This window comes from Anopheles ziemanni, chromosome 2 (assembly GCF_943734765.1).
Source record: "Anopheles ziemanni chromosome 2, idAnoZiCoDA_A2_x.2, whole genome shotgun sequence".
Lineage (NCBI taxonomy): Eukaryota > Metazoa > Arthropoda > Insecta > Diptera > Culicidae > Anopheles > Anopheles ziemanni.
In genome coordinates this window covers 32,168,214-32,182,450 of record NC_080705.1, presented here as the reverse complement: position 1 = coordinate 32,182,450, position 14,237 = coordinate 32,168,214, and the positions used below count along the sequence as shown (strand labels likewise).

Here is a 14,237-nt window from a genome sequence, read left to right as displayed (position 1 = left end):
ACGGGGCTATTTCGATTCAAGTGCGCTTATGTACGTGTACATTCCCGGCCTCCTTCGACAGTGCTTGATTATTCATCGCCATCGTACCGATTTGCGTATCACTCAATAAATATCCCGTCGTCACATCGCATCCACGGCGCCAGAAAGCGTTCACTAGCATACCCGCAGAGCATTGCGACGCCCCGTAGGAGCAGCAGTGGTAGAAAAAAGAAAGAAAAAAGGAAGAATAAGTAAATCATTTATCTCGCCGAAAGCCACACTAATACAGCTCCACAGTGGCTGTACGGCCCTGCAATTGGCGTACGGATCAATGTGAACAGCCTCTCTCTCTGCTGTGCGCAAATCCACCAAACCGACCGAACAAGCGTATGAACGTTTGCATAACACAACATCATCATGCCTCCGCCTAAATTAGCGCAAAGGCACATTAAGAAGCGCGGTATATCAAAACTCAGCACAATGGGTACTAGATTTAAGGTACGGACAAATCGCAAAGAAACTATCATTGGCAACCACTGTCTAATTAATAGGATTTCGTAATCGCGGTCAGAGTTCGATTTTGTATGTTCCAAAATAAAATCCGATCGATTACGATGACGACCGGTCGAAAGCATGGATTGCAAAGTGCTCGATCTTCAGAAGAAGAAAGCACTTCTCATCAACCCTTACAGCATAAGGTGCACAGGGAGGGTTAAGTTATTATCATTCCAATAGCTGTAACCTTAGCCTTTGGTAAAGCTTCGCGTGCGGTAATAATAACACCGCCGAGAAAGAAAAGGAAGGAACACAGGAGGAAATGACACGCAGCGAAACACAAAACAAAATGGCCGTTCGCACCGGACGATGCGGTGAATCGGAAAAGAAGAACCCTTAACCCTCGCCTTCTTCCAATGGGCGAACTGAAAGGCAATTCATAATTTCGCTCGTGGTAGCGGCAAGACGACAATACCCTTTTTCTCCACGTCCACCACCCCAGACGCAGGAATAAAAAGTAGAAGAACGCGTTGTCATCCGATCACCAATTTCTGTGCTTTATTTTTACTGCCGTTACACGATGCCCCAAACTTGCCATATATATTTTTGCTGGGCGGGTTAGTGTTACCGCCGTCTTTACATGCTGCTGCTCCGTGCGGCTCCCCTTTTCATCACCCGCGTGGTGGAAGAAGATTTCGAGGTGTTGCGTTGTTCCCAATCGTCGTCTTATCTCTCTCGAAGACACCAATACCATTGTATTCAGACGACAAGCAAATATGTGATCAGCGGTAAAACGGTCTTCTATGAATGATAATCGTTCGAGGCGCTTTAAAGTTTTCAACCATAAACTATCGTAGGTCCGAAGAATCTTATGGTGTTAATTTAATGAAGTAATATAACTCCATGGAACAAATCTCCATCCTCCTCTTCGAAACAAATTGTGTATGGTATAAGAAAGTAGCGAAGAATGAAGAAAATCATTTTCCAAATGGAAAGACAATTTTCTCCTACGTGAGCATTATACCCGCGACGTTGGAATACATTAGAAAGATTGTCGATTTCTGCACCCCCAAACATGCTTCTTCTCCACTGCTGTATTCTATTTATAAACTAATCCCCAACAACTACCACCTGCACCGACCAACATCTCCTGGTGAATGATGGCCATTTTTGTACGCGCACTCTTTCTAATAGAGTGTAGTGAGTGAGTGTGTACACACATGCCAACTAAAGCAACCAACAAACGGTACCAGCAAATAGGTGCTCAAGGCACCATCCCACCTCTACTCCATCATCAATTCCTTATGCCGCCCTCGAATCGAAAGAAATGTTGGCTCTACTGTGGTGCACAACATCCCAATAAACTCGTTTCCCGTGCGTCGTCATTTTTGCCCTGCATCACTACCATCAAACACTAGCTGAGACAGAGGCTACAATCGAGCCCTGTCTTCAAACGCTAAATTTCAAATCGAAAATATTCGTTCTTCGATCGGTCTTTTCAATATACATTTACCGACCAACGATAGGAAAGATTTACCCAGACAAATAAAATACATTCGTTGGGCAATTATTACAAACAAGCCAACATTTCTCCATCATTACTACCTCGCGAATTAAAAATGAAAACCTTTGAAAAATGAGCATCTGTGTTTGTTTTATTTAATCTCCCGTCGGAATTGGACATTAAAGATAAGGTATGTCAAATAAAAAAACGTTAATAGAAACCAGTGATACGGAACATCTAATTTAAAATAGCTGTATGCGATAATACTGTTCTTAAAAAAGTGAGGCACCATTATTGTTTATAGAAACTGTTTGATTCCAATTCAAAACATTCTTCTTGAACATTTACTTAAATAAAGCGAGTACTGGGGTTTCTCATTCGACAACTTACCTTCTATTCTGTAACATCTCTGGTTTGGTGAATTGGATGAAGTGAAAACATCTCCCTTAGGTTGGTATTGATTGATAAGTAGAACGGCCTGAATTGTGAACTGAAGAACACGTTTGGACTCCGATTTTTCACTGGACAGTCCGATCTTATACACGAGTTGGCATCATTTGAAAGATACAGTTCAAACGTAACATTGTTGTGACTCACACAGTCGGAAAAAACGCAGTTGAGATGGCACGCTGTGCAAACATTTATACGGAAAAACGAATTCCATTCGTCGTGTCCACTTTTTGTATGTGTTAATGTCCATATGCCGCAGGGAATGCAATCGATTTTTCCAAATATTCACACATCCATACAAGCAAAACCTAGCAAACCATGCCGGAGGATGATGAGTTTTGACATTTTTTTTCTATCTTTCTCACCCTCGCGAGATTTGCATTTCTGCAATGTGTCGAATGATTTCACCCTAAAATCGAAACCCCATTAGGGGAGGTTTCTATTTTCTCTCGCTGGCTTGCCTGCTTTCCATGCAGCTCTCTCCTTCTCTCTATTGATCGAACCCTCGTTCTTAACCAAAAATTCTGAGGGTTTAATGAGTCGAGTCTCAACAGCTCAAATAAAACATGAATCTTAAACAGACACACACATCCAGTCGTGTTATAATAAAGTCGTACTATAAATAATATACTAAACGGTAAACGTTGGACCCGGTGTAAATTTTTCAAAGACACGGTATTTCCATTTTCTTACGGCTATAACTATAACTTCATTCTTACAGTGCCGGATGGAGAAAGGAAACGACGTTATGTTGCTCCATCGAGTACACACGAAGCGAACGTAGTGCATCACTAGATGCTGAATTGACGTTGACGTGTAGCACACCAATGTTACAATTGCCTGTCGCTGTACACAACGCAAAAGAGGAGGATGGATTACATCGATTATTCGTTTTGCAGCTAATTGCTATTGCAAAGGGCACGATGTGTACATGGCATGGGCACGAACCATGAACATGGTTGGTTACATTTGGTGTTCTTTGGAGTGTTTTGTTTTTTTCATTAAAGTGTTTCTCGCCTTAAATGCTCCACATTGCGAGGCTTCGGACACTATCTGAGAAGAGAAAATGCGAAAACCTATTGTTTTTTATTTACGGGTAAGGAAGCATTTGATAAATTCTTCGTCCTCCGGAAGGCAGGCTTCGGGTAGGTACAGAATGAATATAAAATGACTGTGCTTTTTGCTTTTGCCCATAACATAATTGTACGTAATTGATGTGTCGAGTTTTGAAAATTTAATGGTGCTACAGATAGAGAGAGAGATGATACACATGTGTAGTAAGAGAGAAGAACGAAGCCACACCATTGTAGGTGTGGGGTTAAATCTCACCCATCGTAGAGGGTGGCACCTTGGAACATGAGTAGCCATCCGACTGGCAGACAGATCATCGAAACTAAACCAGAGAAGGCAAGTATCCAAAACCTCAAAGACGACAGCAGAGAAATATCGGCTGAAACTATCTTGGATTCGATTTCGCGACTCATCACCACCATCCAAATCATATTAGTGTGCTCTCATTTCTCGCTCTCGTATGGCAAAAGGTATGTTGTTTTTCTCTGCCGCACAATAATCATGGCAGGCATCGATAATGAGAAGCAGGTTAGGTAAAACACACTTTTCGATTTTTTCACGATTCAAAGTTCACCGCAATGGCCATTGCGAGGTAAAATCTGGTGCCGCACTTCGAGGAATATAAAACGTAGAATTGCTAAAGATAAGCAAAATTTGTTGACCAAACTAGCCTTCGCGAATCAGAAGAAAAACACACACTGTACAATTTAAAAACCAAACACTGTTCACAAACGAATAACGGCAACCATAATAGCACACACAATTCTTTGAATGAAGTAAGAAAACCCCAAAACTCGCAGTTTGGGTAGGCTGAGATAAACTTCATACGCCATGCGAGGAGGATCGATTAATAAGTTCTTTTTTTTAAGGCGAATCATTCCGTTGACGTATATGATGTGCACTACGTTACACAAAACTTCATTCGTTACACATTTCCGAACACGCTCCATAAAAAAAAAACGATTGAGAACCATTAATTAACAAATACACACCTAAATGAATTGACAAGTTGCGCACACATCACATTCCACTTGAACAGAAAATAACTTTCGACATTACATGCACCCGCCCCAGCCGTCATCTACACACTCACAACTTTTTCGTCGATTCCAATTCTTTTCAATGGCGACGACCTTTGTTAAAGCGAAAAGATTCGCGGTTGAAACCCGTTGGAACGCCGAGACGCTGGTGGGACGAGCACGAATTACCAGCGTTAAAGAAAAAAAAATGGTCGAACAACCAGCAACGCGTCTCCCGTCCCGATATTATCGAACAGGGGATAAAAGGCGACCACCAACACACCACGACGACGCAAAGCGAACCCCCGACACGGGAAAAGGGTGCTGCGTTACGTTCTTCATCACTGCGACGCCATTATTAAAGTAGCGCTCGACGATTGTTTTGTCATTTTCACGACACGGGTACCTTTTTCTTACTTTCCGCCTTTGCCACGGGCCGAAAACACACTTCCAATATTCATACACCCGGTTTTGCATGTAACGAAGACCGCGGTGATATGATTTTCACTATCCGAAACCATCGGGGACGGAAACGGACTCCACTATTTCGCACCCGCGCGTCTCTATACACACATCAGGCGGAGGTGTGTGAAGATGATTACACTGGCTGTGAAATTGATAAAAATCGCATCGCGTGCCGAGTTTCCGCGATTTCTCTTGCGTGCGTTCAACAAACCCGTGCAAGAAGAACTGACTGTGGATCGTGTGCACATTACACACTGGCAGATTCATGCTTCGCGACACACACACTCATGCATACACAGGCCAATGAAAATCATCATCATCATCATCATCATCGACTCGCGGATTCACGCACACGTACACATCATTCGCTTGGTTGTGGTAGTGTGGTAAGGATTGTTTGCCACTAACACACGTTCGGTCAAAGACTCAATCCACCTGAGCTACTACCGTGTGTTTACAATGGTTAGTTGAATCCACTTTTTTTCGAAATGCAACGGGACATCGTTGTCGTCGGTAAACACTAATTAGAAAAAATTGTTCGCTTTGCGAAATGGTACTAACAGTGGACAAGTTTTGTTTACCCAATATGTGAAGTTTATTCGTATTTGATATCTTAAATGTTCACACGACATGCCGGTACAACAAAACATAAAAACCTGCGGCCGTGTGGTAGACGTACGTACACAGCAGCGCCAGCTCAACATACAGCATCGCGCATAATCATCATCGAGCGTAAATGACGCTCCTGTACCACAAAGCATCGAGCATGTTATGCTGTGTGTGTGTAATACCGGCCCTTCTCTCTGGATATCGCGCATCACACAACACTGAGATAAAACTGTGGTAGTGGTGCTGGCAGCTTCTTTCACGCGAAACATTACCAAACATAAGGGTAAGAAGAAACACGTCCCACAGCCCCAATACACTTTTGCAAACATGTTTTCCGTCTCGGCTGATGGTACAAACACACGTTTCCTTGACTTACACCGACCATTCAACCCGCCGCGCCGGTATATTGACCGACGAGACCCGGCGGTATGTTGAATATGACATTTCCTGCTCCCACTTTGGGACAAAATACAGCTCGTCTACCCAACATGTAACAAGAAAAATCAAATCGTGCAATTCATTAAACGTTATTGGTGTTTTGTATAATTGCAAACCTGCAAAAAAATGTGTTGAACATCTTCTATGAGCGTACCGATCGATTTCATGTCTTAAGCACAGTGTAGAGAGTAGTATCTCCCACATTTTACACTCTCTTTTATGCTCCAGGTGACAGATCATAGCAGCATAGTCAACCAACCAGCCAGCGCGACCAATGGCCAGTACTTCAGCAGCGGGGAGCAGTACCATCTATATCGTTTCTTCGCTCGCCTATCTCCCGAGTGAATGTGTGTAGATGTCGATTTAAAAAGCAACAACCAAACCAATATAATCGGACCTCGCCAGAGCAGTTTTTCTTCTTTTTTCCCATGATACTAAACTAATGTCGTCTAATGTTTGACCCTATCTCGCTCACGCTCACTTTCTGATGGAAGGAGATGCACGAGATACGCCAAGAAGAAGAGCTCGTCTTACTACCTACAACACCATACTCTGCCCCCCGCGGGGCAGTACACCATGTCATACTCGCGTAGTAATTACAACACTTTCAATTCGCTAACGAAACTCCGAAAGCTACGCCACATACAGTGTCGAAAAGGCAAACACACAATCATGGCAGCCAACCTAGCGAAGAAATTTTAGAGGAATGACAAAAGAACGAAAGACGACAAAAAAAAACATTAGTTCAAAGGAGGACGGACCGTTGTCTGGACTATCGTCTTTATACCTAGGCGAGCGTTCCCAAGCAGATGGCAATAAACTGTGCCTCCAAAGGTAAATAAACACATTTCTGTAAGGATATATCAAATTTGTCTATTTCTCACACAGCTTAACAAATTAATATCATCGAATAAGGGAAAAGTATAACTTATGACGATTTGTAAACAAATTTCATAATTTTTATGTTTTTTTTCTGATGTTATACTACCCTGCTTTGAGCTGAATTTCTTCCGGCCAAAAACCATACTTCGCCATCGGGACTAGCAAAGAAAAGACGCGAGGTGGTGTGTCTATCTCATCACCATGGCACGCGAGCATGTTTTGCGGCTGACTGTACACAACATAACGGGAGTGAATGAGATCAAAAGAACCACAGGGAGCGAGAAAGAAACACGGATGCTCGCAACTTGAAAGATTAGTACGGTGTACACACCTGGTGAGAGTGTGTTTGTTCGTTTGTGCATGTGTATTTGGCAACGATTATGCGACGCGTCCTCGTAGCAAACATCGGTCAGTCGACGCATAATCACGAAAGGGCAAAATTTTATAAAAGCTCAATGCTATTTGGTTTGTAATTTTGTCTATAGTTAAGTGAAAGCGAACATAAACCATGATTGAAAAATATCCTCCATTTCAGGGTTGTCCAAATATTTAAATTGGGTAGCAATTGCAAAACCTAGGGAGGATTAGTAGCGTTGGGTACAGCGTTGATCTTCATGAGGGCCATCTCTTCCAGAGAACTTTTTAAAACAAAAGAGACCTCCTTTGAGAACCAGACTAGAGTCACATATTTGATGTCAACATTTTTATACTTCGTGGGAGACATAAAATACCCGCTTCCTTTTGCCAGTATTGCTTTCTAGCGTCAAAATTGCCTTACTACATTCATAATGGTAATGGTGTTTCAATTTTCTAGAATGAAGTTATTCTCCAGAACCCAGATCTGTTCCTTCCAGCTTGATATCTTCGATCAACCCTTCTACATAACAAAGCCCATCTTTTCAATGGCTCTTAAAAGTGTTTGACCAGCTGATACGACCTTCAGGGTCAAAGACTGTAATGATGAAGCCACTTTACTTTCGATCGTTCGCTTCACCTTCTGTTTTATACAGTCCAACGATGTTTACTACAAATATAAGATTATCGCCTTTTTTTTACTTCATAATGAATCTGTAAGACTGCTTTAAAGTTTAAGCCAGAGCGGATTCAATATAAATGCTGTCGACATTACTATTAACATAAAAGACTATAATTTATCAATGTTCTTGAAGAAAATTGGTATGTTTTATGTTTTTAATTCATGCTCATGTGCGGCACACATGTGAACTTATATTGGTCGAATCCGGCAGCACAAATATCGTATCAAAGGGAAGCGTTTAAAAGAAGCACGTTTGCGCCTAAGAAAGTCACTTTCCTTTTGCTTTTTGTTTTGTTTTTCTTATCCAACAGCGTCAAACCAACAAACCCAACGAAGCAGCGATCATTGAAGACAGTTCTACCTGATGCAAATTAAATGAATTACCGAGACCAAATGGAGATCGAACAAACTATAGACAAAAAGAGTAGGTGCGGTGTCGAAAAGAGATAAAACAAGTTTGAACACGGCAGACAAAAGGAAACACATGAATTGATGACGCGAGCGAATGGAAACATTATGAAAACCGTTCGATAAAACAGACAAATACATAGGACATCAAAGCGAGCAGTTTTTGCTTGAAAGTAACAAAAGGAAACGATTGAAAGCAAATCCATACCGTTCTGAGTATGACTTTGATGGATTCAGAACAAAAAGAATTTATAAAAAATGGAAGGTCAATCTTTTTCGATATCTATGTTCGACTGATACAAAATCGTTCGATTGATGGAAGTTAAACCTTTGTAGGGTTAAATGGAAGAATTTGATTTGCGACCTAATTGAATTCCTTTATTCTTCTATCAGAGTCGATCTGTAGGATGAAGAGGTATTCTTTTAGTGCATTTTTTTAGTTTAGTTATCTGCCATTTTTGCTTTTACAGTGCGGAAAATTCCTATAAACTCAACACCAAATGAAATGAAAAACGTGTTTTTATAAATGGAAATATAAATTACTATAATCTCAGCATCAATTCAACTTGATAATCTACAATAAAATGTTGCAGAAGTGTTTAATTGGCTATGTTTTGGCAACGAATTTGCTAGGTATTGGCATCGAATTGGTCAGTACTAGATTGGGCATTAGCTTTAGTTTGGAATATAAGTTCTAGTTCACGAAATCCCGCGGATTTGACGATTTAATACTTTGTATAGAACTCTATTTATATTTTTTGCTTGGAAGAAACTTACAAATTTAAAAAATTCAGTGGAATACGTATCTGAAAAACACTGGAAGAAATAAGATGGTCAATTTCCTACCTTTTAAAGCGATGCCTCCAGGTTTTGTTGTAGCTGCTGATGGGACAGAGAATTGGTCCGGGTGCTGATGAATGTTAAAATCACTAGTTCCACGTACTCGATTAACTATCCTGTTAGGTCGAGTCGATCATTATGCGAGTTCAAACGGTTTTTCAAGTCTTCGGAATAAGCCTCGCAAAACAAGAAGACGATGGAGACATAATCAATGAAGAAGAAATAGCACTTGAACCAAGGTATCGAGCTGCTGCTGCGTCTTTTGACATGTCGTTCGATTTCGTGGATAACTTTTGCCCATGGTTTTTAAAGACACTTTTAATCTTATGAACACTCGTTCCATCACAAACACACACGCATAAAAAACAGCACCACCAACTAGATGAACATGTCTCGTTTGTTCGTTTCCGTTTTCTTCTGCTTTTCCCCTAACGATACCTTCTTCCTTTTAATTTCACAATACGAAACCACACCAATAAGCGGACAGGGGCGCAAGATTACACAGCATTATGTAGCAATCATCGATTCTGTTTTCCACTCATATTGACTATACCAACGGCACCAGTGCTTATAGTTGTTTAAACTATTCTGAATTACCTGATTCTAGAAGAATGATTTGGCCCACAGGCAAGCCAATAATCATTTTTAAGATTTAAAAATTGATAATTACATCTTTAGGAAGTGATTACTTCTTTTCCCAAATCTTCTATCCGAAAATAGATGCACAATCTTGTTTTGTTGTAAAATCTATGTCATATTAGTTTTATTAGGAACACTTTCATTATCTTCCATCACCATCTTAGTGAAACGTAAGTCCGAAAACGGCAATTGAAACAGCGAAACCGAGAAGGTGCAAATGTAAATCAGAGTGCAAATAATTTCGAGTGCAAAAAGTGGATAATATCTCTGCTGCCTTTCACAGCATACTTTGGTTGCTTCGCTGTCATAGCATAGCAGAGTCCAAATCTATGACAATATGGCAACGTTCAGCTGTTATTGGAAAGAAGAAAGAAAATTCGGCCGCGGTATGGTTTTAAAATGTTTGGGCGATGGTCCTGGTCAAGAAAACAAGGAACGAGCACAGCTTTATGGAGCAACTGTACACAGCACATGGATAGCAGCAGCACATATTGTGCACATAGGCAAGGTGAATAATTCGCAAATTCACCACAGTGAACCGCGCGTCGCCAGCAGCGTCGACGCTGCAGCACATTCGGTCAGCTAGCCTTTGCGGGATGATGATACTCGCGAATAGACCGTTTGCCAAGGGAATGAGCGAGTGCGGGGCCATTATGTAGTAAGCAGAAAAAGGATCGATAGAGCCTAGCTTGCGGCTCGACCGCTTTTCTTTCCCGCAATCGGAGGGCTCGTGGCCCGTGCGACGTTGGCCCCGACGATTCAATGGGGCAAAGAAGACCGGAACGCTGCGCTGCTGGTGGTTTTGGTGATGACGGTGGCAATCGTTTCCTTGCACCTTGAGTTCTTCTGCATATTCTTTTGTTTGCCTGCTAGTTGCTCTTCTTCACCGTTACTTTTGGTGCTTTCGTTTCACACATCTTCGCACGCTCCCATTTGTTTCTACGGCCGCTTTGACCAGCGTTAACGGCGACTCAGCACAACGTTAATTCGCACACCCCGGAATGACCGCCCGAGGCTGAAAATCCTCCATCTTTGCTACCGTCTGATATGACGTTGCATGCAACCAAAACTCTTCCCCGAATGGTTGCTGCTTGACTTGTTAATAGTTAAATCCGTTTTTTACATGCTCAATCAGTTCTGCAAACACTTAAAGGAACTCTTGCACGATTCGCTAATAAATTCATTCAATTCGTGGCTTCATTCTCATTTTTACCTCTGTGCTTCTAGACTCCCCTATTTGTGGGTGTTTCGTCTTCCTCAGCATCGTACATTGGACGATTTTTTCCTACCGACGCCATCTTACAAAAACCCATCTCTCCACTATCGCTATCCTAAATGTTGTGTCTATTGCTTTGCAAAGTGAAAGGATTTGTTTAAATGTAGTAGCCCAGGAATGTATTTATTTTTTTAACGCTATTTGCAAGTGCCTTGTGGGCTTTCTATTTTCTCATTCATTCTTCATTCGCATTGAATCTTCTACACTGTACGCGCGCACACACAACTCACATACACAGGTACACGCCTTCTCAAGTTTCCCGCAACAAATTTTCACCTCACAATGAAATTCTTTTGCCACAAAGCCTTCGATACAGTGGATCCAAAATTCGACACACACTGATTGATGGAATACAATTTTCTTCCTTTCCACTACTATTCCCGAATTCTGCAACAAAACTTAGACGGGATTTTCCAGAAAACACAACTGCACTGGGAACTGGGAACACAATTGTTACACCAATGTCGATGTTTTTTTTCCGTTTGCTATGACCGCACTGCTAAGTAGTCAGCAAATATCCGGCAACCATTGAAGAAAATCTTACCCATCTCACACAAACGCCATATCGCAATCAAAAATCGATCAGATCACAACGAATGCTGCCTTGCTTGTTTCAGTAAATAAATAAAATTAACCAATTAAACCCATAAAACGAAAGTATAGTACACTGTTGATACAGCACACACAATTTAACTTCTTTAAGGAAGCTATCAAAAAGCGCGCACCACACGGCTTCCCTCACGATTACGCACCATTAAAAAACACCATTTTGTTTCTTCGATACGATTTTTATCTGCACCACGCTCCTCCGCTCTTCTGTTCTTCACTTCCCCGTTGTTGCTTCTTGCTTGCTTTTCCTCAGTCATTTGTTCATTGCTTGGGTTCTTAATGCTGGGCACGCAGCTTCCAACTATCTTATTATCTTAGCCACTGCGTACTTGAGACGATTGAATGTTTCTATTTTCTGTATTTTCACTTGGGAACCGGCATTAATGCTGCAAAACGTACCGGACCACACGCCACACGCACGACGAAGTTAACACTTTCCGTTGGCGTCGCCGATGCGTTCGGCTTGGCAGCTAAACTGTCACTGAGCCAAAGAATGACAGCGAAGAGCAAACTTCAATCGCATAAATAATCATGTGTTTGGTGAGATCATTTTAGTTCCTGAATTAGTTTGGACAAATCATCCGTAAAATAATAGGTCTTTTCAATAAGAACAACTTTGTTGGGAGTATGATTTTGCTGACTTTGAAGATTTGATCCTTTCACGGATTTACCATCAACTCACTGAATCAGTGTTTATAAACTGATTCGAGACAGGAAAATTAAGTAGAACGTCGTTTATCTGGGGTGTTTGAGGTCTAGACGGTCCCCGGATAATCGGCCCTACAGAGAAATATTTTCACCAACATAAGTAAGTTAAGAATTAAAGCATTTGTTTTAAAAATGCTGGAATTTGTTGCAAATCGGACGACGCGATAAAATTGCACGCGACGAAGTGGTCGCCCTATACATACCTTTGGCAAACCGGATCAAATTTATTAGAGTTACAATAGCAAGAAAAAGTAAAAAACTGACTACAATTCGATGAATCTTGTCAAGAAAACGGGCTTGGCTTTTTAAAATGCAATAGCTTCTGAGAGTAGTGAAGCTTAATTTATAATTTAAGTCAACACCAAAAGGCAATAACGCTGTATAGGGTGGCCTTGAAGAAAAGGAAACAAAACTGTTGAACGTAGGAATTTACTTCGATAAGAGTGGTAAAGAAATTCGACAAACGTAACCTACAACAGATTTTTTTTATTTTTTCCCTTATTTTCCTGTTTTTTCATTTTTTTCGCCGGTTGCATTTCCATCAATTCATCAACATCCTCGTTCTTAGAGCCCATCGTCACTTCCATCGGCTCGTTAAGCCCCTCACTGTTGCCCCTATCGCTTTTACCATCATCATCGTCGCTAATTTCCTCATTCAATTCCGAGTCTGAATAATCATCACTATCAACGGCATTGTCCTTCCGCCTACGACGAAAGATGTCAACACCAGCTTTCCCGAATCGACGTGCCTGAGCCAAATGTAGCAATCTATTTGGGACATCGCGGATAGCTTGTTTCGATTGCTCTTCGCTTAATCCAAATATGAGGCCCCTGCAAGAAAAAAGAGATTAATACATTAAATGCTCACCTCTTTAAGCTGGTGTTTACGTTATAGCTTACAAATTTGCAATGTCATAAGGGCTCCGTAGCTCGAAGGCGTTCGTGGCAGCACTCGAAATAAGCAAATTTTTTGATTTACCAGTGGAATGGTAATAATGTGCCTGCGCGATAGTATCAATCCGATGCAGGGAATTTACGATTGCCGGTGCGTATTTGATCTCGAATGCGACATTTCGCTCTATCGCCATATAGTACAACTTGCGATTTACATTCAGGCTCTGAACTTTTTTATCCACTTCGTAAGTGATTATATCACAAACAACATTTTGGCATGCATACGCCAGAGAATCATCAGTAGTAGGTTGTACAGCAATAACGTCGTACTCGATGATGGTGCTCGACTTGTTCAGTACCATGGATATGGTATTTTCACTAAAAATCACGGTCAACCTGTTGAGCAGACGTATTTGTCCCCCGAATCTTGCCTAAAGTGGTGAAACATTAGTGATTTGCTTCATCAGCGAGACTGAGGTCAATACTCACTCTCAACTCGGTCAGTCGGGTTGGTTTGGGCACAGGATCTTTTTTGTTACCAACGTCTTGAGCGCTGGCATTGAACTTCTTTTCGATTGCTAGATTCCGGTATCCTACTGTAAAGTGTATAAAATTAGTGCAATGTTTGCAGTAGCCAATAAAGTTGTAACTCACACTCAATTGCCTCTTGGATTATAGCTACCAATTTATCGGTATCGGTGACCGGGATGCACAGGTCTGTAAAGCCGGTGTAATTATTCATGGTTGGCCAGGTTTGCCAGTCTGGCGAAGTGCAAGCTCGGCAAAAACAATTCGGGCACAAACTGAACTCTTGCGATGAAGCGTATGCACGCACACACGACTTAAGACAGCAACGAAACTGTTTTCTATTAAATATTAACCAAGCTTGAAGACCTACAACTCGCGTGTTTTGAA

General features: G+C 41.4%; 1 protein-coding gene across 1 annotated transcript; it reads right to left on the bottom strand.

Annotated features, from left to right (window-relative positions):
• Nucleotides 1-12,475: 12,475 nt before the first annotated feature.
• Nucleotides 12,476-14,226, bottom strand: LOC131293434 (ribonuclease P protein subunit p30). Its single transcript, XM_058321511.1, has 5 exons — nucleotides 13,977-14,226; nucleotides 13,812-13,918; nucleotides 13,329-13,753; nucleotides 12,963-13,259; nucleotides 12,476-12,500 (listed from the first exon to the last, which is right to left on the bottom strand). Exons 1-5 carry the CDS (start codon nucleotides 14,062-14,064, stop codon nucleotides 12,476-12,478), a joined length of 942 nt encoding a protein of 313 aa, XP_058177494.1. The 5' UTR covers nucleotides 14,065-14,226.
• Nucleotides 14,227-14,237: the final 11 nt, after the last annotated feature.